The sequence below is a fragment of the Microcaecilia unicolor genome, chromosome 6, assembly GCF_901765095.1.
Source record: "Microcaecilia unicolor chromosome 6, aMicUni1.1, whole genome shotgun sequence".
Classification (NCBI taxonomy): domain Eukaryota; kingdom Metazoa; phylum Chordata; class Amphibia; order Gymnophiona; family Siphonopidae; genus Microcaecilia; species Microcaecilia unicolor.
Window position 1 is genome coordinate 111613807 of NC_044036.1, and position 27585 is coordinate 111641391.

General features: G+C 44.7%; 1 protein-coding gene across 2 annotated transcripts; it reads right to left on the bottom strand.

The window, feature by feature from the left end:
- Positions 1-1848: 1848 nt before the first annotated feature.
- Positions 1849-27585, bottom strand: VCAM1 (vascular cell adhesion molecule 1). 2 transcript variants are annotated; one of them, XR_003942539.1, is made up of 10 exons: positions 27441-27585; positions 26808-27089; positions 25117-25428; positions 22210-22476; positions 21297-21563; positions 20027-20290; positions 17128-17394; positions 13779-14045; positions 3534-4694; positions 1849-1863 (listed from the first exon to the last, which is right to left on the bottom strand). XR_003942539.1 is itself a non-coding variant. In XM_030207068.1 (9 exons), the coding sequence occupies exons 1-9, from the start codon at positions 27490-27492 to the stop codon at positions 4528-4530; spliced, it is 2145 nt and encodes a 714-aa protein (XP_030062928.1). In that variant the 5' UTR covers positions 27493-27585; the 3' UTR covers positions 3449-4527. The 2 variants fall into 2 exon arrangements, 1 of the variants encoding a protein (XP_030062928.1); XM_030207068.1 differs by lacking the exon at positions 1849-1863 and having other exon boundaries at positions 3449-4694.

The window sequence follows — 27585 nt, forward strand, 5'->3', positions numbered from 1 at the left end:
CAGCGTTTCTGTTTTCTGCAGAGTTTCTGCCTTTGAGGGCTCTATCAGCAAATAATTGTTTGCTCATGACCGGAGTCGCTTGCTCCAAGCTGAGGATCTATGTTGTACTGGGAATCAAAAGAAAAATAATTATCCTACAAAGGATTAGATGTTTTGCCTATGCAAGTGCCAGGCTGGAGACTCGAGATTCACTCTTTCACATGTTAAGCACATGTCACACAGTGCATGCTGCATGTTTGTGACACGTACAATTCTGAAGGGTTTCTCCTGAAAATTCCAACCTAAAGTCTTACAGGGCTGGTGATATGGGAATGACTAAGCTTTGTATGCAACTGGTCATGCTGCAGTCAGAAAGTAACAGAAATTCAGCTGCATTCAGCGAAAGAAAGGTTTAAAAAGAAATTATTTTAAACGTTTTCCAAACTGTCCTGCTGTTTGACATGATCTCTCTTTATATATTTCTGGCTATGTTGTGTGACAGCATGCAGGATGGTCAGAGTGCACTGAGATGACACAGGGAAATGAGAAGGAACCCTAGGGGGCACTGCAGTGGACTTCAAATAAATGCTCCCAGGTACACATCTCACCATTGCTCCCTTATCTTGTCTGCTGAGCCCCCCCAAAACCCACCCAAAATACACTACCCACAACTGTGCACCACTATAATAGCCCTTATGGGTGAAGGGGGCATGTATATGTGAGTACAGTGGGTTTCTGGTTTGTTTTAGAGGGTGCACAGTTTCCACCGCAAGTGTAACAGGTAGGGGGAAGTATGGGTCTGGGTCCACCTGTCTGCAGTGCACTGCACCCACTAGACTATCCTGCTTATAATCGAATGAGAAAAACGCCCAAGTTCCGACCTAAATCGGGAGATGGACGTTTACCTCACAAAAACGAATAAAGCGGTATAATCGAAAGCCGATTTTTGGACGTTTTCAACTGCACTCCGTCGCGGATACGGACAAAGTTGATGGGGGCGTGTCAGAGGTGTGGCGAAGGCGGAACTGGGGCATGGTTATCTGCCGAACAAAGATGGGCGCATTTCACCGATAATGGGAAAAAAGTATGCGTTTTTAGCTAGAATTTAGGACACTTTTCCTGGACCCTGTTTTTTCACAAATAAAGCCCCAAAAAGTGCCCTAAATGACCAGATGACCACTGGAGGGAATCGGGGATGACCTCCCCTGACTCCCCCAGTGGTCACTAACCCCCTCCCACCACAAAAAAATGATGTTTCACAACTTTTTATTTTCACCCTCAAATGTCATACCCAGCTCCCTGGCAGCAGTATGCAGGTCACTGGAGGAGTTGTTAGGGGGTGCAGTGGACTTCAGGCAGGTGGACCCAGGCCCATCCCCCCTACCTGTTACAATTGTGCTGCTTAATGCTTATTAGTCGTCCATACCCCCCAAACCCACTGTACCCACATGTAGGTGCCCCCCTTCACCCCTTAGGGCTATAGTAATGGTGTAGACTTGTGGGCAGTGGGTTTTGAGGGGGATTTGGGGGGGCTCAACACACAAGGGAAGGGTGCTATGCACCTGGGAGCTCTTTTACCTGTTTTTTTTGTTTTGTAAAAGTGCCCCCTAGGGTGCCCGGTTGATGTCCTGGCATGTGAGGGGGACCAGTGCACTACGAATCCTGGCCCCTCCCACGAATAAATGTCTTGGATTTATTCGTTTTTGAGCTGGGCGCTTTCATTTTCCATTATCGCTGAAAAACAAAAACGCCCAGCTCACACATTGTTGAATAAAACATGGGCGTCTATTTTTTCCCAAAATACGGTTCGGTCCACCCCTTCACGGACCCGTTCTCGGAGATAAACGCCCATGGAGATAGGCGTTTTCGTTCAATTATGCCCCTCTATGTCACGGATCTCTATGCTGCTCTAATAGACCTGTGTATAACATTTGAGGCTGGCATAGAGGCTGGTAATGTTTTTTATCACATTTTGGGGAGTGGGAGGGGGTTTGTGATCACTGGGGGAATTAGGGGAGGCCATCCCTGATTCCATCCAGTGGTTATTTAGGGCACTTTGTTTGTGGTTTATCCTATATAATAAAAAGCACCTCCAACGTTCTGAAGCTGACTCCATGGCACTAAACCTTGAAGCATTCGTGCTCTCTAAATGACGTCAGTACTTCCTGGTACGTCACATGCAAAAGCTGACCAACTAGAGGTGGGAGGGTGGACACAAAAACTGACCAACCAGAAGTGGGAGGGCGGGCGCACAGCGGCGAATGGATCAATCGTTCAGCAGACCTGCACGCTGAGCTGTGCACTGCAGCGGAGGTTGGGTGGTTGGCGGAGGGCAAGAGATTTGGCCGGTATCGTTAGGAGCAGGGGAGAAAGGAGCATCGCTGGGTGGTTGGAAGGGAGGGCAGGGGAGACAGGAGATTCACTGGGTGGCTGGAAGGGGGAGGGGCAGGGGAGAGAAGAGCATCAGTGGGTGGCTGGAAGGGGGTCAAGGGAAAATGGAGAACCTCTAGGTGGCTGGAGGGGGGGCAGAGGACAAAGGACAATCGCTGGGTGGATGGAGGGGGGGCAGGGGAGAGAGAGGAATCACTGGGTGGCTGGAGAGGGAGCAGGGGACAGAGGAGACTCACTGGGTGGCGGGAGGGGGCAGGGGAGAGAAGAGCATCGCTGGGTGGATACGGTGGGGGGGGGTCCAAGGAAAAAGGATAATCGCTGGGTGGCTGGAGGAGGAGCAGGGGAGAGAGGAGAATCGCTGGGTGGCTGGAGGGGGGGGGGGGCAGGGGACAGAGCAGACACACTCGCACCCAGTAGTCTCACTCTCTCTCTGTCACACACACACACTCGCACATTCACTCTCTCTCACACACACAGTCACTCTCGCACACACTCTCTCAAACATACACACTCCGACAAAAACCTTGCTAGCGCCCGTTTCATTTGTGTCAGAAATGGGCCTGATTTACTAGTTCAATAATAAAACAGGGTCCAACTTATAGCCCTAGATGTTTTTCTTTTGTTCCATTATGGTAGAAAAATGTTCATGTGTTACGAACGCCCACATCCCGCCCTTAACACACCCCTGAGTCACATTCCCTTGTGATTTGAACATACTTCTGACGGACTTCATGGAAAAATGTCTAAGAATTGGTTTTCAAAATACCAATTTGAACGTTTTTGTGAGAAAAATGTTCAAATGCAGATTTATGCTACTTTTTGGACGTTTTTCTCTTTTGAAAACGAGCCCCATTATATCTCAGGAGGGGGCAAAGGGGTGGGAAGGGGAATACTCGATAAGACTCTTGTGAATACAGAGGAAACCCAGAAGCCTGCTATCACTTTTGAGTTATGGCTCCCTCTCTTATTGCATCTACACTGGGGTTAAATGTTGAATTTCATTGCTCAGTAATATGCAAGTACTAAAAATGGAGGGCAAAGTGAACACATAGATATTACATAAATATTTATTTTTCCCAAAAAAGTATATAACTTACAGATATAATACAACTAAATTTACAAAATAGTTTGTGTTCAGTGAGTAAAACACCATAACCGCACACCCACAGGCTACAAGGGGTTGCAGAAAACCTACCCCTCCCCTCCCCCAAAAAAGTTATACATAATAGCTTTCACAAATAAATTAATCAAGAAACATTTATAAGTGGATTATCATGTCTTTTTCAATCAGAAGTACCATTAATAGGTTTTAGTGAAAACAAATTTTCACCTAAAGAGTCCCCTGTGCTGCAAGTAACAGTTCCAGTATTTTCCAAAACGGTTTCATTTTAATTGTGATGCTCCACAAAACTTCATGGAAGTTTCATAAATAGAAGAGGAGCAGACTAGCATGAATTGTGTACCTCGTACAGATTTGGTTCGTGCCACCCTAATGCAGTTAAATTGATTGGCGCAATGAATGTGTGAAATGAACTAATAACACATCCACAAATCAGGAAAAATGCCTACAACGACCAAAAGAACTGAAAACATTTCCCCTTTTCACAACCCTAAAAGAAAATAAGTGAATCTAGTAGACAGTACATTTACAGGTAGTGTTTAGAAACCTGGATCCATTTTACATGAAGCTTATTTTTACATAATCTGTTAATGACACTTTTATACTGAATGATAATACAGGAGGATCACAGACAAAGCAAGTGATTCACCTTCACAGAAATCTTCCATTTTTGGAAAGTCTGTTACAACACGTAATCCGTAACCATAGGAAAAACACAGTGACAGCTGCCACTCCTATTTTTTGAATTCACAGAAAACACTCTGAAGCTTATGCGTTTTCTAACACTGTGCATCTCTCACAGTTCACAGTTCTTCACATAATGTTCTAGCGTGTTTCACCTACTTCCAAATCAGGTATGATACTTTCCACAAGTACTGTCAATATGATGTGTTCAACACACCCAACGTTTGTAAAGATACTTTAATGCCACTTCTTTATGAGCCATGGAATGATAAACAGCCGAGGCCTGCTCTGGACGCCTAAGCAATATTCTCCTTTGCTGAACTTGGAAAGTGTCTTTCTTGAGTTTCAGTAGGTTACACTCTCATTTTCAGTGCGTCAACTAAACTGTAGAATCCTTTTAATCTGGCTTGTTTGAATTTGTAAACCACTACTCCAGCAATGGCAGCAGTAGCGACGGCTAGGGATAACATGCAGACAAGTGTGATTCCCAAAGAGTTAAAATTTGGATCTTCCATTTTTTCTGTAAAAAACAAACAAACAAACAAACTCAGAAATAATACACTTAGGTACACAAGACATAAGAATCATATTACATATGGCATAATACACTAATGAATGGGAATGGACAACTTGCATGAGATCTAGATGTTAAAGTCTTTGGCTGCTGGGAATAGTCCCTGTGATACAGCGGGCAGCCCTTTGACTGGCCTGGTCGGTTAAGTGCGAATATTGGGACTTAAACTGCCATGCCCCCAACATCGCCAACTTTTATTTTGGCACTAGCCGGGCATTTTTAATGGTGATAACCAGTTAAATGCTGCAGATGTCCGGTTATCCACCAAGATGTGAGTTAATCGGTCAGCGGCCGTTCCCGGCCGGTTAACTCACTGTCAATATCGGCCAGACTGTTCCTGTGCTCAGCCCCTGGGCAGCTACAGAAGAAGGTACAAAAGCCCTGTCACTGCTTTTAATGTTTGTCACAAAATAAATCTAAAAGCAGAGATGGGAAAAAGGAGTGACTTCCAGTGGAGTAAAGCTGCCAAGAAACCAAGGGATGTGAGTTGCAGAATAAAAAACTGTTGGGGGGTGGATCCTTTACTAAAGATTAGCACATGTTATCTGCAGTACAGCCCATAGGAATAAAATGTGTCCTGTGGCAGATAAAAGGGTCCTTTTACTAAGATGAACTAACAGATTTAGCATACGCTAAATGATAAGATGCCTATAGGAATCCATTAATGCACCTTAGTAAAAGGACCCCTAAATGAGTTATTCTTTAGTGACGGTCAAGCACTAATTTCCCCATTAGCGTGTGCCCATTACCACAGGAGCCCTTACCGCCACCTATTTAGGAGGCGATAAGGGCTTCCATGGTACTCCCATCCTAATCAGGTAGCGTGCAGTAATGTGCCCACAATACCTGATTAGCACAGGCAGGCCTACTGTCCACCTGTGGGCACGCCTCCCACGCTAGAAAGTAAGAAACAATTTTCCAGTGTGGGGTTAGTACAGGCTGAGCAGGAAACTACCATGGGGCACCTCAGTGTGTTCTGTGGTAGTGGTATTTTAGGCCCAGTAGGCCCGCATTAGGCCTACTGTGCATTAGTAAAAGGACCCCTTAGTGTTTAATGCACTTTATTAGAAGGGCCCTTAATGTGGTGACCAACCAGTTACCTTTAGATAGTTCAGAATGGAGACCTTGTAGCTATTCTGTTGCCGCCCCCCCCCCCCCCCCCCCCGGCCGGGTTTCTGAGCATATCTTACACCTATCAGCCTACAGTCTTTGACTGAGTTCTCTATACAGCTGTGTACAGAACGTGGTTTTTAACCCAACTAATTATTCAGTCATTAACCTTGCCAGCACTTTGCTGGATTTTGTTTATTCTCTAGTTTTTTGGAACCCTATAATCATCAAAGTCCATAAAATAATTGAAGAGTTTGCCAATGACTTCTCATTTTTCTTGGGTTTTGACCTATTTTTTTGGTATTGCAATGAGCTCCCAGGAGGATGTCCAGACTAAGGATAAGGTTTTATGATTGAAGCTTTCCAGCCGATCTGTTTCCTGCCTGATACAAACATTATGTAATCGAGTAAAGATTTCAATTAGAGAAACTTGAGACATTCTGTGGTGTAATGGTCAGAGGAATGTGCTTATACCAGCTGAAGGATTTCTTGATGGTGGGCAACATTTTGACTTTCAATTTCATAAGGAAAATTTATGACAACTGTTGAATCACAGGAAACTGGTTACTCAGTTGATTAAGAAGTTGTGGTCTAGAGATGAGAGTACTGAACTAACAGGAGAGCGACTGGGACAGGAATTACATACCCAAAACCACTGACTTTCATGCTTACCTTGGGGCCTGTTACTAAAGTTCAGATGCTCACAAGCAAATGTGAGCCAGACTAGTGCCTGCATTTGTTACCATAAAATGTTCAGAGCTGGCAAGTGTGTGAAATAACGAGCTCGCCAGCTCTGAATGTTATAGCATGCAAATGCATGCTAAACAGGGCCATTAATATTCTTCCCCAATGATCAGTGGACAGTGCACCAAAGAAGGATGCTGCTCTCGCAACAAAGCCTACGCCAGCTTGGAGTTGACGTTAGGGTTTGCCAGGGCATTGAGAAGGAATGGGGAGACCCTGTTCAGTATGCATTTGCATGCTTCCAGGCCCCCGCACCCAGTATGTGCTCCTGAAATAACATTTAAGCATGGTGGTCCAGTGGGATCCCCCCTCCCCAAAGATGTGAAGGCCTGGTAGTCTGCTCCCTCCTCCTGCGGGCACTTCCTCAAAATGATGGTGCTGCGACCTGCCCGGTGCATCCTGGGATGAACTGGGTGGGGCTTAACTATTATATAAGTGAGTTTTCTCCCTTAAATGGTAGTTAAGCCCCACCCAACACATCCCAGGATGCACCATGCAGGGTGCCGCCATTTTGAGGAGGCACACTCAGGAGGTGGGAGCATGACTGTGTCTTTCCTTTTCCAACTGAGGAAGGCCATGGGGAGGGGGGGGGGCAGGGCCACTGCTAGGCCACCAGGGATGGTTTTTGGAATGGGAGGGAGTGAACATGTTCAGGATCCCACTGGACCACCAGGTTTAAAGTCCTTTGGGGAGGGGTTCTACTGTACCACCAGGTTTAAATGTTATTTTGGGGGGGGGGGAGAGGGCCTGGGGGAGCCTGGGATCCACCGGACCACCGTCTTAAGCCCTGACCTGTCAAACCAGGTTTGACAGGTCAGGGCTTTTCTTCTATGCTTTCTGGTCATGCGTTCAAGAGCTGTACCTAACACACAGCTCTTGAGCGAATGCCCAGGCACAATCTACCCGCAGTTGTCCCTCATGCTGAATGCTATGAACATGATTAAATTTGCATGTCTTTAGAGTGGAGCATGAGGGAACTGATCAGCCACAGTGATCAGATGGTAAAACTCTGGCGCTGTTCAGAACAGCGCCGGAGTTTTGAGCACCTGTACCTAAGTGCGATAATTTTTTGCACTTAATTTTTGTAGCTACTCTACTGTCCCAATGCTATGAAGAGCAATGTATTGTGTGGTAAATGCAAAGGCTGTGCAGTAATTGTTGGGAGGCAGATCCAAATGGACTTAACTCCTCCTCTTGAGGGTGCGGTAAGTGCATCCACGCTAAATGCACAGGTGACAGCATGTGGTAAATTCTATGCGCTAACTGCAATGTGCCCATTCCTTAGCATCCCACCGGACCGGCCCAGGATTGGACTGATGGATTGTGCTCGCCTTCCAGCAGGTTGGAGACTGAGAGAAAACTCTGACTCTAGCGAGCCAATAGGAGCCCTGGTCACGTGACCCTAGCCTCAGTATTTTCTCAGTCTCCCAGCAGGTAGGAAGTGAGCCCACTAGTCTCTCTTGGTTGCTTTTTAGCCTTTTCTCTTCTATTTTGGCTTTTGTCTGTTTTTTCTCTGTGCCACAGGAATTTTTTGGAGGCTTGTTAGAACTTTCAGCTTTATTAGCTTTCAGCCTCAGGGGTATACTCGGGTGTCCCGAGTCCCTCCCCCTTTTTCTCCCCACCTCCCTTCTAATAATTCAATTTCTAAGGGAAGGGTTGCCCTTTTGAATAGCAAAGGATTAATACCTTTGGGAGAGGCAGCCAGGTTAAAATTAACTAAATAAATTAATAAGGAGTTTTCTTTCCTCATTTCTCTAACGAGCAGGCAGCTCTGGTTGTTACAGTTGTATGTGTGCTGGCTGTTTAAAAAAAAAAAAAAAAAAAAGGACACTGAAAGATTCAACAGCGTTACCTTCTTCTTGCTTGCCTGTTCGTTTTCGGGGGTGAATTTCTAGTTTAGACGCTATTTGACGGAGCGGGGCCCTCTTTTATAAAAAAAAAATAAATAAATAAAAAAGGATTTTTGGCGCGAACCGCTTACGCGCGTGCACGCACGTGACTGCGATGTCCAAAAAACTCAAGTGATGTGCCGTCTGTCAGCATTGGGGGGTTTCCTCTTCTGGCGCTTGCAAGTATTGCACGGCGCTAGGGGGAACGTCGGGTCCGGTTCTTTCTTCCTCTTCGGGAGGTCAGTCGGCGATTTCGGCCTCCTCACCGTCGCGCTCGGAGCCAGTAGTTGCGGAGGGGGCAGGCATGCCCCCGGACACTGGTACAGCGATTTTGGCGCGAACGGCGGCCATTTTGAATTCTTCCCCGTCTTCACAGATGCAGACTTCAGCTGTAAATGCTCCAAATTTGGATTCCCTTTCTTCGGGAGCTCTGGTGCAGGCTGGGCCTACTCAGGCAGGAGGTTTTCCTCCTGAGTTTGTGCTCCAGATGTACCAGGCTTTTTTGATGCACAAAGGTGATGCAGGAGCTGGGGCTTGATTAAGGGGTCTAGATCCGCAGCCAAAACTTTTCCCATGCATTAGGACATTTGGGATGTTATTAAAGTGCAATGGGAGGTTCCCGATGCGGCTTTTCGTCCGACTAGATCTATGGCTCGTCTCTATCAGATTCCGGAAGCGGATAAGACTCTGCTTAAGGTGCCAGTCATGGATGCAGTGGTGTCGGCGGTTACTAAGCGCAATACGGTCCCCGTGGATGGGGGAACGGCTTTGCGGGATGTTCAGGATAGAAGGCTGGATTCTCTGCTCAGGAATAGTTTTGATGTTTCTTCCTTGGCAGTGCAGGCTGCCATTTGTGGTTCCTTAGTCGCTAGAGCCTGTTTTAGATGGGCAGAGAGAGTCCTGGACAGGACTTCGGATGATCTGCAAGCTATTGATTTGGAGGTGGCCAGGATTGAGTCGGGGGGCGGCTTTTCTGGCTGATGCCCTGTATGATTTGCTCCGAGCATCTTCTAAGTCGTTGGCTTTGGGGGTCGCTGCTCGTCGATCCTTGTGGTTGAAGGGTTGGTCGGCGGACGCGGCCTCCAAGTCAAAGTTGAGCAAGTTTCCCTTTACAGGTTCTTTCTTGTTTGGAGAAGAATTGGATAAGTTGGTTAATTCTTTAGGAGATGCTAAGGTTCCTCGCCTACCGCAAGATAGGCCTCGTCTGTCTGGCCGAGGTTCTTTGTTTGCTAGAGGTTCAGGGAGAGTTTTCCGTAGGTTTCAGGCTGGTCGGGGTTTTCAACCTCACAGGTCTCATTTTTACAATAGGATTCAGTCCTTTTAGGGGTTCTCGCAGAGGAAGGGGTTTCTCCAATCCAGGTTTTAGATCCCAGACCCGTCTTACCCAATGAAGGTGCGAGGGCCTCTCCTCTGGTCCCTGTAGGAGCTCGGCTTTCTCAGTTTTATCAGAGGTGGGCCCATATCACTTCAGATCAGTGGGTCTTGGAGGTTGTTCGAGACGGTTATGCCTTAGAGTTCGCAAGGCCTATTTCAGACGCCTTTCTGGAGTCTCCCTGTCGCTCTCCTCTCAAAGTGAAGGCGGTTCGGGACACTCTAAAGAGGCTTTTAGATCTTCAGGCTATCTGTCCAGTCCCTCCTTCCGAGTACAGACAAGGCCGGTATTCCATTTATTTTGTGGTACCCAAGAACGAAGACTCTTTTTGCCCTATTCTGGATCTCAAAGCGGTCAATCGTGCTCTCAGAGTCACAAGCTTTCGCATGGAGACCCTGCGATTGGTCATAGTGGCTGTCCACCAGGGAGAATATTTGACAGCCTTGGATCTCACGGAGGCCTATTTGCATATTCCTATTTGTCCGGCACACCACAAGTTCTTGCGCTTCGCAATTCTAGGGCAACATTTCCAGTTTCGCGCCCTACCCTTCGGTCTTGCGACGGCTCCACGCACCTTTACCAAAGTTATGGTCGTGGTGGCCGCGGCCCTCAGAAAAGAAAGGATCCTTGTTCATCCATACCTAGACGATTGGTTAATCAGAGCGAAGTCTTATCAAGAGAGTGGTCGTGTCACGGATCGAGTGATGCAGTTCTTGCAGTCTCTAGGTTGGGTGGTGAATGTCGCCAAGAGTCGGATAGTTCCATCTCAGTCTCTGGAGTATTTGGGGATCAAATTCGATACAGACATTGGTCGAGTCTTTCTACCACAGGCCAGGATTGTAAAGCTCCGGAATCAGATACGGGACTTTTTTCAGCAGCAGCGTCCCTGTGCTCGGGATTATCTTCAGGTGCTTGGGTCCATGGCAGCCACTATAGAGGTAGTGCCCTGGGCCAGGCTTCATATGCGTCCTCTTCAGTGGTCCCTTCTATCCCGATGGTCATCTCAGAGGGACTCTCTACTGAGGCGTCTGCCTCTTCGCCACCGAGAACGCAGCTCTCTGTTTTGGTGGCTGCGGATGAAGAATCTCACAGTAGGAATGCCTTTGGAATTGCCTTGGTGGATACCGTTAACGACAGATGCCAGTCTCCGAGGCTGGGGGGCGCATTGCCTAGGCAAATGGACCCAGGGACTCTGGTCTTGTCTGGAAGCAGTTCAGTCAATCAACTTTCTGGAGACAAGAGCGATCCGTTTAGCTCTGCAGCACTTTACTCCTCTCCTGATAGGCAAAGCGGTGCGAGTTCTTTCGGACAATGCCTCGGCAGTCGCCTATGTCAACCGTCAGGGGGGAACGAGATGCCGTCTCCTGTGTCGGGAGGCGGAGACTCTCCTCGCCTGGGCAGAGGTTTATCTCTCGGCCATTTCAGCTTCACATGTAGCAGGAGTGGAGAACGTTCAAGCCGACTTTCTCAGTTGCCACACTCTCGATCCGGGAGAATGGGCTCTCAGTGCTCAGGCGTTTCAGTTGATAGTGGATCGCTGGGGCACTCCAGTTCTAGATCTGTTCGCCACCAGTCTCAACTCGAAGGTACCTCGATTCTTCAGTCGCCGAAGGGATGCAAGGGCAGCAGGGGTAGATGCTCTCTTGCAGCAGTGGCCCTCCGACCTTCTTTACGCGTTTCCTCCTTGGCCGCTCATAGGGCGCCTACTTCAGAAGATCGAGGAACACGGAGGACCGGTAATTTTGGTGGCACCGGACTGGCCTCGGCGTCCATGGTACGCGGATCTGCAACGTCTGTCGGTGGCGGCTCCTCTTCGGCTCCCAGTTCACAGGGCTCTGCTGGTACAAGGGCCCATTCTACATCCAGATCCGGCTCGATTTTGTCTTACGGCTTGGCTCTTGAACGAGCCCGTTTAACTAAACGAGGTTTTTCAGCACCAGTGATTTCCACCATGCTTCGGTCTCGTCGACGTTCCACTTCTCTAAACTACATTCGCACTTGGAGGATTTTTGAGGCATGGTGTGCAGAGTCTAGCATTCTTCCATTTCGGGCGTCCGTATCTCAGATGTTAGATTTTCTTCAACGAGGTTTTGATAAAGGGCTATCTCTTTCCTCTCTTAAGGTGCAAGCGGCAGCTCTTTCTTGTTTCAGAGGTCGGATTCGGGGAAAATCTTTCGCCAGTCTTCCTGATGTGGTCCGTTTTTTGAAGGGAGTCAGTCTTCTTTGTCCTCCGATAAGATCAGTATTTCCATCTTGGGATCTTAATCTCGTTCTTTCGTCTCTGACGAAGCCACCTTTTGAGCCGTTCCAATCATGCTCTTTGAAAGATTTGACTCTTAAGACAGTGTTTTTGGTGGCTATTGCCTCAGCTAGGAGGGTCTCGGAGTTGCAAGCTTTTTCCTGTAGGGCTCCTTTTCTGGAATTTTCTAAGGAGCGAGTAGTGCTTCGTCCTGTTCCTTCCTTTTTGCCTAAGGTATTGTCTCGGTTTCATCTGTCCCAGTCCTTTTTTCTTCCAGTCCTGGGATTGGCCTCAGGGATGCAGGAGCAGAGGCGGTTGCATACTCTGGATGTTAAGAAAGTGCTTAAGCGATATCTCTCAGTTACTGAGGGCTTTCGGCGCACGGACCGTCTTTTTCTACTCATAGCCGGTCACAGTAAGGGGTTGTCGGCTTCTAAACCCACATTGTCAAGGTGGATTAAAGAGATGATAGTGTCGGCCTACCTTCTGGCAGGTAAAGCAGTCCTAGAAGCTGTTAAAGCTCATTCGACTAGAGGTCAAGCAGCGTCCTGGGCCGAGTGTTCCTTGGTACCGCCTGCGGAGATTTGTAAGGCTGCAACTTGGTCCTCTCTTCATTCATTTTCTAAACATTACAGACTCGATGTTCAGTCTAAACAGGAAGCGGTCTTTGCATCCCGAGTGCTCACGGCGGGTTTGCTAGGGTCCCTCCCATAGGACTACTGCTTTGTTACGTCCCATCAGTCCAATCCTGGGCCGGTCCGGAGGGATGCTAAGGAAGTAGAAATTAGGCCTTACCTGCAAAATTTGCTTTCCTTTAATCCCTCCGGACCGGCCCAGGTCCCTCCCTGTTCTAGCTTTCTGTCTAGGTTTGCATGTTCTATTTATGTGTTTACAGAGCTGGTTTTTGCTAGTTAGTTAAAAAAAAAAATCATTGATATTCTGTTAAGGCCATACCGCTGCTCTGGTTAGGGTACGTGGTGAGCCATTTCAGTGAGGCCATACCGCTGCTCTGGTGAGGATATGTGGTGAGCCATTACAGTGAGGCCATACCGATGCTCTGGTGAGGGTAGTCGGTGAGCCATTACAGTTAGGCCATACCGATACTCTGGTAAGGGTTCTTGGTGAGCCATTAAGATAAGGCCATACCGCTGCTCTGGGCCGGTCCGGAGGGATTAAAGGAAAGCAAATTAGCAGGTAAGGCCTAATTTCTACTTCTCCACTCTGTTCCCAGCCTCTAACACAACAGGCTATTAACACGCAAATTAGCGTACACTGTCATGCAACCACGGTAAGAGTTACTGTGCTCATGCACTAACAGCGTCCGCTAATTCCTGTATTACCTCCTTAGCATGCTTTAGTAAGTAGGCCCCCCTTCCGCTGTCTGCTTAACCAACTGCAATTGAGTAAAAATAATGACCTGGCCTTCTTTCGGGAAGCTTTCTTTCACGTCGTGTGCTTGCCAGAAATGTGCAACGAGGCCATCCTTCCACAGTAGACGTTGACATATTTCAAAACGATTACATTTTAAAGCATGCTGGGGTCGTGACCGGATAAACGGTGCCACAGCAATCTGAATTATTCTTATTCTTAAATCAACATTACACAAGGGAGTGTGGAAGGAGGAATGAGAAGCCCCCAAATGAAATAAAGAGGAAGGTAAGGAGAGTCTTACATACCTAAAACAGAAATTTGTATTACTTCGGTATCATTGCCAACATCATTGGAAACATCAATGATATAGGTGCCAGTGTCATTTTTGGTTACGCCACAAAGGATGAAAGTCCCATTGCTTGAAGACTGGATGGTTTCATGTTTTGGGAAGACCTTCTTCAGGACAATGAGCGGTGGAGGGTTACAGTAGGTTCTACATGTAATGGTCACATTGTCTCCTTCTGTAACTTTTCCAGAGGGAGATACAAACACAGTTGTGTTTCGGGGAGGAACTGTACAGAGAAAAAAGGTAGTAAAACTACAAGAAATACAAAATTCACAATTGGTTGAAAGAAGGTTAGAAACAGACATGGCAAGTTTCAGATCTTACAAGCCAGGACACTTCATTTTCTTGTACTTAATCCTCAAATCAGAGGTCAATAAATAGACTGATGTACTAAATGGAGAAAAAGTTCTCAAAGACAGCTTTGCATGCTTAAAACAACGTGCATGCGGAGGAATCTACTACTATTACTGCTATTTAACATTTCTAAAGCGCTACTAGGGTTACGCAGCGCTGTACAGTTAACAAAGAAGGACAGTCCCTGCTCAAATCTGCCTGTCCTTCATGACTGAAAACACAATATGAAAGCACCATGTCCCACTGGCAGAAATATAGTTGGAGGATTCCCGCTCATCTTAGAGGAAACAGTGACTTTAATTTCTTTATAACATATTACTAAGTGGCAGATGTGGAAATTTACACCAGCCCTAAAACATGTGTAAATTTTTGTGCCAATATTTCTTATATGCGTGCAAATTATAGTATTTTTTAATCTATGTGCATACATATTCACTCCACCCATGCTCTGCCCAAACTCCACCCCTGCGCACACCCACCAGCAAATTACATACAATCATGTCATGGCACATAGGGGCCCATTTACTAAGGTGTGTAGGCGCCTACGTGCAACAACTTAGAACTACCACCCAGCTACCATGAGCCCCGGGCAGTAATTCCATTTTTTATGCGCATCCGATACGCGCGACAAAAATATTTTTTATTTTCTACCACGTGGCATTAACTGTGTAAGACCATACTACTAAGTCAATGGGTGGCGTTAAGGTCTCAGGCCTCAAACTGGACACGCACTAATTTTTATCTTGCTGCACGGCCATTTTTGGCCAAAAAAGGGCCTTTTTTTTGCAGGCACACTGAAAAATAGACCTGCACGCATCCAATACATGCACCTACAACAGCGCAGGCCATTTTTTCAGCGCACCTTAGTAAAAGGATCAGTTAGAAAGAGTAATTTACATACGCATGTTGCACCTCTGTGCATAAATAATTAGAATACCCCAGTGGGCATGTACTTTACTGCTTAAAGTAACATAGTAACATAATAACATAGTAGGTGATGACAGATAAAGACCTGCATGGTCCATCCAGTCTGCCCAACAAGATAAGCTCATAGCATGCCTGTTACAGAATTACCTCCTTAGGATAATACACACCATTTGCTCTGTTAGGACATGAAATTTGGCAACTGGCTATTTTTTGCAAACAATTTTTTTTATTGCTGTTTGTCATGCAAAATTATGCAAAGCAGCTCAACCAATATAGATACAGTAATGTACAAAAAAGGATTTGCACATGTTTTTTCACAAAAAAACCTTAGCTATACTTCAATGAGATATAGTTAAATTTCTGAAGTGAAGTCGGTAGTATTCAGATTCTTGGTAGCAGAGAGCACACACTACAACCAAAACAGTGTGCAACAGGTTTAGTAGACCAGCCTCAAAGGAGTCTATTTATCGACTCTTGATGTGCAGTAATATGTTAAAACGCATTATAAGTGATTAGCTCCCATCAAAAATAATGGCAGGCAGTCATGGTAAATAATTCACATTAACTTATCACAGGGTGAAAAATAGACCCCCCAAACTGTACAAATTTACTGGACTGCACACATCTTCAGTGGGAAACCCCGCCCCCTTCTATCCCTTCCCCAAAATTCCATAAAGCTAGGCTGTTATGATAAAGGACTCTTTAAATTTCTTGTAGAATTAGTTGTGATAATTTTGATGTGCCAAGTTTCTCTGGTCATTAAGGGGTCCTTTAACTAAAGTACATTAACGATTAATATGCACTAAATGGCATGCAGCCCATTGTATACTGGGCTGTATGGCACTTGATGCACACTAATTCATTAGCATGAGCTAAATACATTAGCACACCTTAGTAAAAGGACCCCTAAGTAAATATTGGCCTTTCTTTGAATTGGATAGGTGGTAAGATGAGATGTTACAGGGCCACGTTAGATTTCTGATAGCCAGCTTCTTATTCCTTTTAACATTTTGGGTCTTCCCCATTATAACTTTGGCTTTTGCTCAATTTATACTATTCCTGACTTTCTACCTGTTCATTGGTAGGTGTAGGAGCATTCCTACAAGCCATCGCCCTTCCTAAACACCTGAGTAAAACTTACCTCTCCCATTCAGACTTTACTGTCTGACACATTAGATCAGCAGCTCCCAAACCTTTCCTGGGGGCTCCACTGGATGCAAATGGCTCTCATGAATATTCATTGTGGATATCCTGAAAACCTGTCTGGGCAGCCCCGAGGACAAGTTTGGGAAGCACTGCCCTAGACAATGATTTGTAGAATGCTATATTATAGGGCTAATGAGGCCAGAACTCATTAAAAGAAAACCTGTGTAATTTTGGTGATATGATAACTGACTGAATAAGGATTGATTTACTATGGTATTTTCCCCACAAACATATGGGGGGGGGGGGGGTAATTCCATAAGGAGTCACCTACTTATAGGTAGCATGTATGGGCTCTTATAAAATTAGATCACCTCTGAAAGTATGTGCAGTGCAAGCCAGTGTGTACTTATACAGTAGGTGTGCTCAGGGGTGGAGTTTGGGCAGACCATAGGTGGAGCTGTGATTTACACACGTATTGCATTTACACCTGCTGACAAGTAGGTATACTGTTTGTGTCTTCCTCAGTCTAGGCATGATTTCTTCTGGATTTCTACTAAGAACTGAGCCACTTTTCTCCAGTTTCAAAAAACAATCAAAAACCTTTCTATTCCAACTTACCTACCACAGCCCCTCAACCCACTGTCACCTTAGGTTCCAACCTTCAACGACCCCCCCCCCCCAGCTCTAGCTTCCTCTACATCCTCTTCTCCCCACCCTTCTGATACATTAGCATAGTGTCCCCAGCTCGACTTCTCTCCTTTCTACTCACATTCTTTTTTTTCTCTTAGCATGTCTTGCAACTTAGCGTTGTGATTAGTGGTGTATCAAATCCTGCATTAACTTCATATAAAATGATTTGTTTAAATTATTGTCTTACTAACCTTTGACATTGAGCTTTATAGTTCTTGATTGCTGTCCTAATTGGTTAGTGGCTTCACACTTGTACGTTCCTGCGTGTTCCTCCTGAACCCCCTGTATTGTGTATGTGCCATCTTCAGACTCAAGCACTGTATCTTCGTCTTCTGTTTTCTTTCTCAGGATAATACGTGGAGATGGTACCCCCGCAGATCTGCAGGAGATAACAACAGTGTCTCCTTCCTTGACAGTTTCAAAGGGCAAAACTGTAAGACTTGTTTCTCGCGGTGGAACTAATGGGACAAAAAAAAAAAAAAGGAAGACAGTTTAGGACTATAAGATGTGTCATCACTGCAAAGTGCTCTCCAACTGTGCCAGGCAGATAGATGCCAGAGAATGCATTTACCATCCCTGTTTTAAAAAGGTGATACAAATCAAAGTGCACTGCATTATCAATGCTGTACACTTTAAGCTCTGGGACTCTTTGCCAGAGGATGTGGGAACAGCGGTTAGCGTATCTGGGTTTAAAAAAGGTTTGGACAAATTCCTGGAGGAAAAGTCCATAGTCTGCTATTGAGGCAGACATGGGAAGCAACTGCTTGCCCTGGGATTTGTAGTATGGAGTGTTGCCACAATTTGGGTTTTTGCCAGGTACTTGTGACCTGGCTTGGCCACTGTTTGGAAAACAGTGGCTAGATGGACCATTGGTCTGGCCCAGTATGGCTACTCTTATGCTTTCCAACTGAATGTTTATGTTTTGCTTCCCCCTTCTCCACAGGGCTTCCATTCACAATTCCCTAGGGAGTTTTCCCCCTATTTTTTAAAATCCTCCTCTAATTTACATAGTTCAGTCACTGTAGTGACAGCGCATGGCCAAGGATGCAGCATGGGGTCTAATTTTGACCACTAGGTGTCACTGTGTATGATGACTATAGTCCCCTCCCTCCAGGAGTTGGGGAGTGCTGCCTCCACAGCATTCCATGCACCAGCTGACCCAGGAAGTGGAAGATGTGCTCTGTGAACTGAACCTAGGCCCTTTGCACCAGTGGCGTAGCCAGACCTGACATTTTGGGTGGGCCCAGAGCTAATATGGGTGGGCACTAGGTTCCCTTCCCCTCCCCTTACTTACTCTTGGGATACTCCTTAATAATGCCTTAGAGTGCACTTGATGATGGATTTCTAAGTAAACAGTCTGTGCAACAGCTCTCCTGCATTAACACAAACCTGGTTCATGGAACACCAACATTTTTAAATATAGTGATTTTATCCCATATTATATATATAAAAGTACCAGTAGTTTAAAGGAAATGCAAATCTCCTCTGTTCATATATAAACCACCCTTGTGGCAATAGCAGTGAAAAATTACTAGCATACTAATTATTATAGGTGCATACAAATTCTCAGTTATAGCTTCATTATTTCCTTCACAATCCAGTTCTGTCACATCAAATGCTTCACTTTCTATAGTGAAACCGATTTTTAATTTACATTTAAAAAGAGCTTTGAAGCACCTCAGAACACTTATTAATCAAGTATCTAGCTTTCTGTTTTTAGGCTGTTGTGCCACTATTATGCCAAGGATGCGGTTTTCCTGGCGTGCTTTTATTCTGCAAAGTGCACAATGGGTAAATGTCTTTTTGTCATGCCAAGGCTGTATCTATCTTACTATCTCGAATACAGTGTGCAATATGTTCTTGTTAGTAAATCATCTGGTACCCTATCGCCTAGAGTCAGGTGCCCTGGTAAGTGCAAGCTTCATGGTGCTATAATTCAATAGCAGGGAACTACAGTACAATCAGAGCAGTTTGCAGGGAAAGCTCCTCCCAGAGTAAATCTGATTTTCTGCAGGTAGAAAGCATTCAATTATATGCAAACCAGTGCTTCTAGAGGCGGGGATATGAATATAATAGAACTGTTACCTATGGGAGCCATTATGTGACAAATAAGTGAATTTTATGTCCAATTGCAAGAAAATGTTAAGTTATCTATGGCATTGTAAAAGAAGCCTGCAAACACAGCCTCTTCTGTAATTCAGACATGAAAATGAGATTTATCTGCATTGAATCTGTTTTGTATAGATGAGCTTGCCTTTTGCTTATTACTTAACACAGTAGAAAGAAATCTGCTCCTTTATGGAGATACGGGGTAATAGTCTGTTAAATACCATAACAACAGGCTAGCTTGACACAGTGAAACAGAAAAGTCTTATACATTGTTGCCACAAATGCAATATAACTCAGTAACAACTTCTATCTGACAGTTTATAGTGCTTTGTAATTAAGAACAAAGTTAATCCCCTCATCCTAGCCTTCCTTATGTTTACAACAAAATCCAGTACAGCCTATTTTCTTAGAAAGATACCACACCACATGATATGATTTGAAGACTTGCAAATATAAACACATTGCCTCAGTGGGGGGGGGGTCTTTTTTTTCTTGAAAGGTGTTAATTGCTTTAAGCGGGGGGGGGGGGAGGGAAGAAGCAGAGGGAGGTAGAACACATCAAGCTCCCTGCAGCTGCGCCAAATCTTTCCTTCTGCTGGGTCCTTCCCACGCGGCAACAGAAGTTGTAGCAGAGGGAAGGACCCAGGGCTGGCCGGAGAGAGCCTGTTACAAATGCTGCTGACAGAGCCAGGTCCCCGTGGCAGCGGCGGGGAGGAGCAGAATCTGAGGCAGGCAACGCTCCCGGCCAGACCCGGAGCCATGAGAGAAAACGCAGTGAGGGATGTTGGGTTGGGGCTAGTTAGGGCGGGCCTGAAGCAAATGTGGCTGGGCCTGGGCCCGTCCAGGCCCGCCTGTGGCTACGCCCCTGTTTTGCACAGTGACACACAGCATTGTTTTTGAGCCACCGGTCTGGTTCACAACATAATACTATTCTAAATAAATGTTTAAAACCAAGCTGAACAAGTATGACATTGTACTGACCTTGAACAACGAATTCCACAACTCTTCTGTCTTTTCCATGCTGGTTGATTCCTTCACATTCATAAAGGCCTGAATCACCCACTTTTACATCCTTTAACATTAAAGTTGCCTCTTCAGAAATAAAGTGGGAGGTTCCAGATGCAGAATACTTCTTCCAGGAAACCTCTGGGGCAGGATTGCCACTGCTAGTGCATGTGAAATTTACAGCAGCCCCCTCTTTCACTGTAGTGGATGGCTGTGCAAAGATTTCAGTAATTGGCCCAACTGGAAAGAAAATTCACAGCTGTTCATAAATATTTTTCAAGTCAGTGTAAGAAAGCAAGTTAAAGAAAATCTATTTCTTCCAACATTCAGGCCAATCATTATAATACTTAGGGGTCCTTTTATTAAGGTGTGCTGAAAAATGGCCTGCGCTAGTGTAGGCACGGGTTTTGGGCGCGCGCAGGTTCATTTTTCAGTGTACCTATAAAAAAAGGCCTTTTTAAAATTTTTGCCAAAAATGGACATGTGGCAAAAATCCAAATTGGCGTGCATCCATTTTGGGTCTGAGACCTTACTGCCAGCCATTGACTTAACGGTAAGATCTCACGCGTTAACTGGGCGGTAATGACCTACGCGCGTAGAAAGCCACTTGACGTGCACCCGCTACGTGTGTCAGAAAATAAAAATATGCAGACGTGTGTAGCAGATGAGCGCCAAAAATGAAATTACCGCAAGGTCCATGCGGTAGCCGGGTGGTAACTTCATTTTGGTGCACGCTGGGCGCGCATAGGTGCCTACGCAGCTTAGTAAAAAGGCCCCTTAACTAGTTAATGTATAACAGAGATGGACAAGGTACATAGCTTACAGCAGCAAAAAAACAGCACAAAGGAATCTCAAAAGCAGAACAAATAAATATGCTTTATTCAAGGACCCTGAGGTGCATATTTGCTTTGAGCTGTTTTTTTTTTTTTTTTTTTTTTTGCTGCTTAACTGGTTTACAACTCTGTCAGTCCTTTTTAAAAAAAATTTCTTGTGGTGCATGCCCAGGTTATGTTTGCTGGAAAGGACACTATCAGACTTATTTTCGAAAGAGAAGGGCGCCCATCTTCCGACACAAATTGGGAGATGGGCGCCCATCTCTCAGGGTCGCCCAAATCAGGGAGAATTTTGGCAGTCACATGGGTACGTGCACACATATGTGCCTAAAAGCCATTCTTGTAAACATTTAAGTGCATAAATGTTGATGCTTGTGTGACAGAATTGGCCCCTGAAGGGAGACGATACTCACATTCCACCAAAAGTGATTCAGATGTTTTCTTTGTCCCGAAAGTATTCTCAGCCTCACACTCATAAACTCCTGCATCCCGAGGCTGTACGTCAGGGATATGGACTGTACCACGTGCACCCTGCAGCACAGTTTCCCCTTCTTCCGATTTTTTCCTTAAGGTTATTTTGGCAGCTGGGTTGCCTTCAGCAAAACACTGAATTGTAATGTTGTCACCTTCTTTAACAGTGGTGGAAGGAAATATGGCTAAGTGAGGAATCTTCGGTTCTCCTAAATGATAAAACAAGGCATTTTTATTTAGAATAAGTATCTTTATCCACTAGACTAAGTACACACTTTTAAGCTATAGAAATAGGCAACTTGAATACATTAAATTGATATATTTATAGGGTTTCACTACACAGGACTTGTCTGCCATGGCAGCAGTAAATCACTATGGAAGTCACATGGGCTGAATGTGGAGTCCTTTTACTAACATGTGCTTACCGCGGGGCGTGCTCAGGCATCCTGCGATAATTTTTGCACGTGGGTGCACTACCACATGCTAAAAAATAAATTTATTTATTTAGCGCTGAGGGTGGGTATGGGGCAGAGTGGGTGTGTTCTGCATTAATTGGCTAGCACAGCTACATCACTGTGCGCTAACCAATTAGCGTGTGATTAGCGCATGAGCCTAATGGGTGAGGGTGGGGCTCATGCACTAATGACCACATGCTGAGAGGAAAATTAGCACATGGCCATTAATGGGGAAAATAGAAAAATTGGCCATTTTACCCCAGCGGTAAAAATGGCCTTAGCATGCAGGACTGACCTGCGTAAGAACGTGCTAAGGCCACTTTTTATTGCAGCTAAGTAAAAGGGCCCCTATATGATTATTCTAGTTTTGTAATCTAAAGTGTAAAATTAAATTCCATACCTTGCACAGAAACCTCTGTCTGCACAGTTGTACTCCCTGCTGCATTCCTGGCCTCGCACACGTACAAGCCCGAGTCGCTGAACTCTGCACTGGGAATGGTAATACTGTCATTTCCTTCAAGCACCTGAAGAATTTTATCAGCTGACTGTTTTGTCCAAGTAATCCTGGCTGGCGGATTGCCCTGAGCTGTGCAGCTCAGCGTCAGACTCTCTCCTTCTCTTACTGTGCTGGATGGGGTTACCATGATGGTAGCATTTTGTGGCGCATCTGGAAAAAGGAGTGCAGTAGAAAAACATTACAAGTGAAGAGATATGTGATACACTACCGATTTCTCATTATGATGAAATGTGAAATGTCAGGGGAACTTGGTATTAATGACGATATATCATTGCATATGTCCAAACTGCTGCGTATACTGATTCAAGTGGCCATAAAATTGATTTGTCAAAATTGGAAAGACTTTACGAAGTTAACTCATGAAACATGGTGGAACTCAGTATGTTTAATCGCTGAGAAATGTGGTCCCTTTATTGCATTCAATAGGATTTGGTCCCCGGTGATCAATTATTCATCCAGTTAATAATAATAAATTAATGTACGGGTACTATTCATATATATATGCATTACTTTATAACATTTGATATAATTGCATAATCCTAAAAACTGCTTGCTTTTATACGTGGACACTATTACGTATATAGTCAAAATACATTGACCTATTTGTTAAATTGCTATTAGTCATTGGTATTAAATTGTTTTCTTATTGTCTATTATGGAAAAATCAATAAAATTGATTGAAAAAAAAGAAAAAAAGAAATGCAAACGACCACAGAGCTGGGTCCGTGTGGCATGCTGAAAATATGTCCTAAAAGAACTGCATGTGCTCATATAGCCATGTCTGTCCGGCAGGCTACACATCCCTCGTGCCGACTGAATTGCTACAGCAGGATGAAGTGAGGGGATACTGTCTGGAAAAGCTATGGGGACCTAGGAGATCCAATCTTCAGGCAATAGCCACATCAGTATTGGTGACTATTTAGAACACAATTATTATTTATTAGTTTCCTATCACATGTGCTTTTTTTTGTTATAACTGCAGAGCATGACAGTTACACATAGGAAGGGAGTGATACCGGGCAGGAATTAGATGCAAGACTTTGCATGCTTAGTCTATCCAAAAGGATAAAGTACAAAGTGAGAAGTTGATAAGAATTGTCCTGGATAATAAATGATACCTTACAAATGGTCACACAGTCTGTGATCAGTGGCTGGGATATGTCTGCGGAATGTGGACAAGAGTAACTGGGCAGACTGGATGGGTCAAGTGATCAGTCATCATCTACTATTTAAGAAGCTGGTGCTAGTTCATATAGGTCAGACACTGTTTATCTGTAATACATTTTAGAAAGGGTTCCTATGAGCCCCCAGTACCTCACTGAAAGTTATTATTACATTTTCTACATGCCTCTGAAACTAGCATATCAGTTGTCTACGAACTGAATCAGAACAAGGTCAATAGTTGATATGAGATGACTTGCATAAATGAGTGGAGGAGTAACCTAGTGGTTAGTGCAGTAGACTTTGATCCTGGGGAACTGAGTTTAATTCTTACTGCAGCTCCTTGGGACTTTGGGCAAGTCACTTAACCCTCCATTGCTCCTAGTACAAAATAAGTACCTGAATATACTATGTAAACCCCTTTGAATGTAGTTGCAAAACACCTCAGAAAGGCAGTATGTCAAGTCCCAGTTCCCTTTCCCTATTTGAGATTCTACATGGAATGTTGCTATTCCACTAGCAACATTTCCATGTAGAAGCCTGCCCTTGCAGATCAGCAACGTGGCTGCACAGGCTTCTGTTTCTGTGAGTCTGACGTCCTGCAGATACAGGACGTCAGACTCACAGAAACAGAAGCCTGCACGGCCACGTTGCTGATCTGCAAGGGCAGGCTTCTACATGGAATGTTGCTAGTGGAGAAGTAGTCTAGTGGTTAGTGCAGTTGACCTTGATCCTGGGGAACTGAGTTCAATTCCCACTGCAGCTCCTTGTGACTCTGGGCAAGTCACTTAACCCTCCATTGCCCCAGGTACAAAATAAGTACCTGTATATATGTAAACCACTTTGAATGTAGTTGCAAAAACCTCAGAAAGGCAGTATATCAAGTCCCATTTCATTTTCCCTTTTTCCTCACACTTTGAGCTTTGCCATAACAGAGATGTTTCCCTTCCTGACCCCAAGTTTCAGACTTGACCAATTCTCACCAAACTTCCATGGAGGCATGTATAAATAATATTCCATATAACTAACTATGTAATGCTTCAGCCACAGAAAACAGATTTTATGTAATTAGCATCCTACAGTTACAACCAGGGGTGTGCTGGTAAATTTTTAACAACAGGCTCTTTCTCCGGACGTAGCCAGCTCTGCAGTTGGAAGGGCCAGGGGTGGCCGTGGGGGGGGGGGGGGGGAGAGCAACACTTGCCTCTCTCTCTCTCCTCCCTCCCTTCGTGCGGACACGCTAGGCATACCTTTGCTGGCAGCCACCACTCCCAACGTCTTGCTCTGAGCAGCATGCTGGAAGTTCTCTCACATGCTCTAGAAGTCTCAGCCTGCTGCCCAGAGCTGGAAACAAGGAGCGAGGAGCAGCAGTAGTCTATTTACTTGGCTGGCAGGGCTCAGCATCCCCACCAGCAAAGTAAAAGAGAATTCAGCAGGGGGCCCAAGCCCACATTTTGGGAGCCAGTTGTTAAAGTAGCCATGGAGGGCCTTACTTTAACAACCGGCTCCCAAAATTCCTAAAAACTTAACAACCGGCTCTTGCGAGCCTGTGAGAGCCTGCTCCAGCACACCACTGGTTACAACCATTAACAAGCTCTTTGAAATCTGCAGTATAATGAACAAACTTACAGTTCACATTGATTTTCTTTTTGCTTTGTCTTTGCTGAGGTTCCTTCTTTTGATCATCAAAAGATAATTTGGCCAGGCAAATAAACTCTTTTCCATTATCTTCAGGGGTAGGATTAAATTCAATTGTCAGGCTCTTGTTCTTTAGGTTTCTGTCACTGTCGTATGGCAATAGCTCCAATATCTGTCCATCTTTCATCAGTTGCACCTCTAGCAGGTCAGAAGGAAATACATCTGGAACTGTACAGGTGATCAGAGAGGCTGTCCCAGCCACGAGGGCTGCGCTGGTTGTAATGACGGGATCACTGGGGAACGCTACAACAATGTTAAACAAGTTTAGAAAAGATCAAAGTTTTCATTGGTAAGCGTCTAAGCCAGAAGCTTTACAGTCTTGTGTGTGAGCACCTTATTTTGAAACTGGTGTAAAAATAAACGAAACTATTCTGATTCACAGAGTAAAAAAATTGTTAGAGTGTAACATCGCTGTCTAAACTTACTTCTGATTATATCTGTGGATCTTGACTGACCCTTCAGTCTTTATACCTTCAGCCATTAATATGCAATGCTATGAATTCATGTTTCTGTGGGGGTTGGGGTGCTGATTGTATGAAGAAACTTAAGGGGGTCTTTTATATAGGCACGCTGGTGTTTTTAGCACACTTTAAGAATAGGTGCACGCTAAACGTTAAAGATGCACACAGGAATACATTGGCGTCTTTAGCGTTTAGCGCACATCTATTTCTAACACAAACTAAAAACGCCAGCATGCCTATGTAAAAGACCAACTTAGTCACAATGTTCAAAACTAAAATACCTTTGAAGCACCACAAACAACAAAAATCATATGGTGTTTACTAATTTAGGGGTCCTTTTACTACCCTATGAAAAAAAAGTGGCCTTTGCACGCCATTATGCAGATTTTTCCAGCACGCTAAGGCCATTTTTACCGCAGCTTTTTCTTTTTAATCTTAATGGCCATGCACTAATGTTGCCAAGAAGAAACAGGAAAATGCCTCTACGTAGATCACAACAGATTCCAAAGGAGTGGGAGACCCAAGTGTGGTGCTTTGAATAAAGAATCATTCTTCTCCTTACATCTATATGTTCCATCTTTGCTTATACCCTTCACTATCAATTAAAATGCTCTATTACGTATTGTGTTGACATTTGTAAGTAGTATACTGTGCCATACATTGTATTGTTTTTGAATAGTTTTACTGCTGTAATTGCCTATTGCTCATGTTTGATCTATTCTTACAGTACACCGCCTTGAGTGAATTCCTTCAGAAAGGCGGTAAATAAATCCTAATAAATAAATAAATGAGTGAAGTCACCTGTCATCCTTTACTCCTTTGGAACCTGCTATTCAAAGAATCTGCCACCCATTTTGTAGGCAGTAAAGGCTCATGCACTATCTGTACACTAACCTGATATAACCCTTCAAAAAAGATGTAAAATATTTTTTAATGCACAATTAATGTGCGTATATTTGCCTGAGTGCGTCCTGCGAGACACCATTTTAAGTCGCGTTAGCCAGTGTTAGAGCCTAACACAGCTTAGTAAAAGGGCTCCTTAGCGCTCTCAATAGAAATTTACCTAATCGCTCCTTTAATGCCAAATATTTGCACAAACAGAAACAGCTGAACAGATTCATATGTAATTATTCAGACTGGAAATGCCTGAAATTCACTTACAATAAATTTCGATCGTTATCCTCTTTTGCTTGCTGGGGAAACCCGTGCACATGGCAGTGCAGATGTACAGACGCTCGTTTTGAAATCCAACATGTTCCATGGTCAGGTTGGAAAGACTCCCCTGGGTCTGGGACTGAGCAGCCAGCGGATAGTCCATTTCGGTTCTCCAGGTGAAGCGTGGGGCGTCACAGCCGGTGGCCTTGCAGGTCAGCACCAGGGGGTGTCCAAAGTGAGCTGTGAACTTAGGCACTGCGGGTAACAGCTCGATTTCAAAAGCTAGAACTGAAAAATGACATAATAACGCAGGCTTATGAGTACCACTTAGCCATGATGTTCCTGTTTACTCCAAGCATCCAGTTACAACGACACTGGCAATAAAGACAGTAGATTATCTATCACCATAGGAGCTAACTTTTCAAAATTATTGGGGGTGTTAAGTCTAATGGAAATAACCCCCTCCCTGGACACATACAAGGAATTTTCTCAATATTGGGGGTGCTTAAGCACCCACAGAGTCGGATCCTATGTCTATCACTCCAACAGACTTATCAGGTAAACTGCTGTACTATTTTTAATATACTGATCCAACTCACTTGCACACGCTCGATCTATTATAAAGTTGATAAAACTCACCGGTCATTAACAGGTGTAGGAGCAGTGTCAATGTTAAAAGTGCTCCTGCCATCTCTCTGCAATGAAGCCCTAAAGTTCTTTTTCGGAAGAAACGTCCTGTGTTAACGTGGCTCTGGAGCTCTCTGACCCTTTGCTTAGCACAACA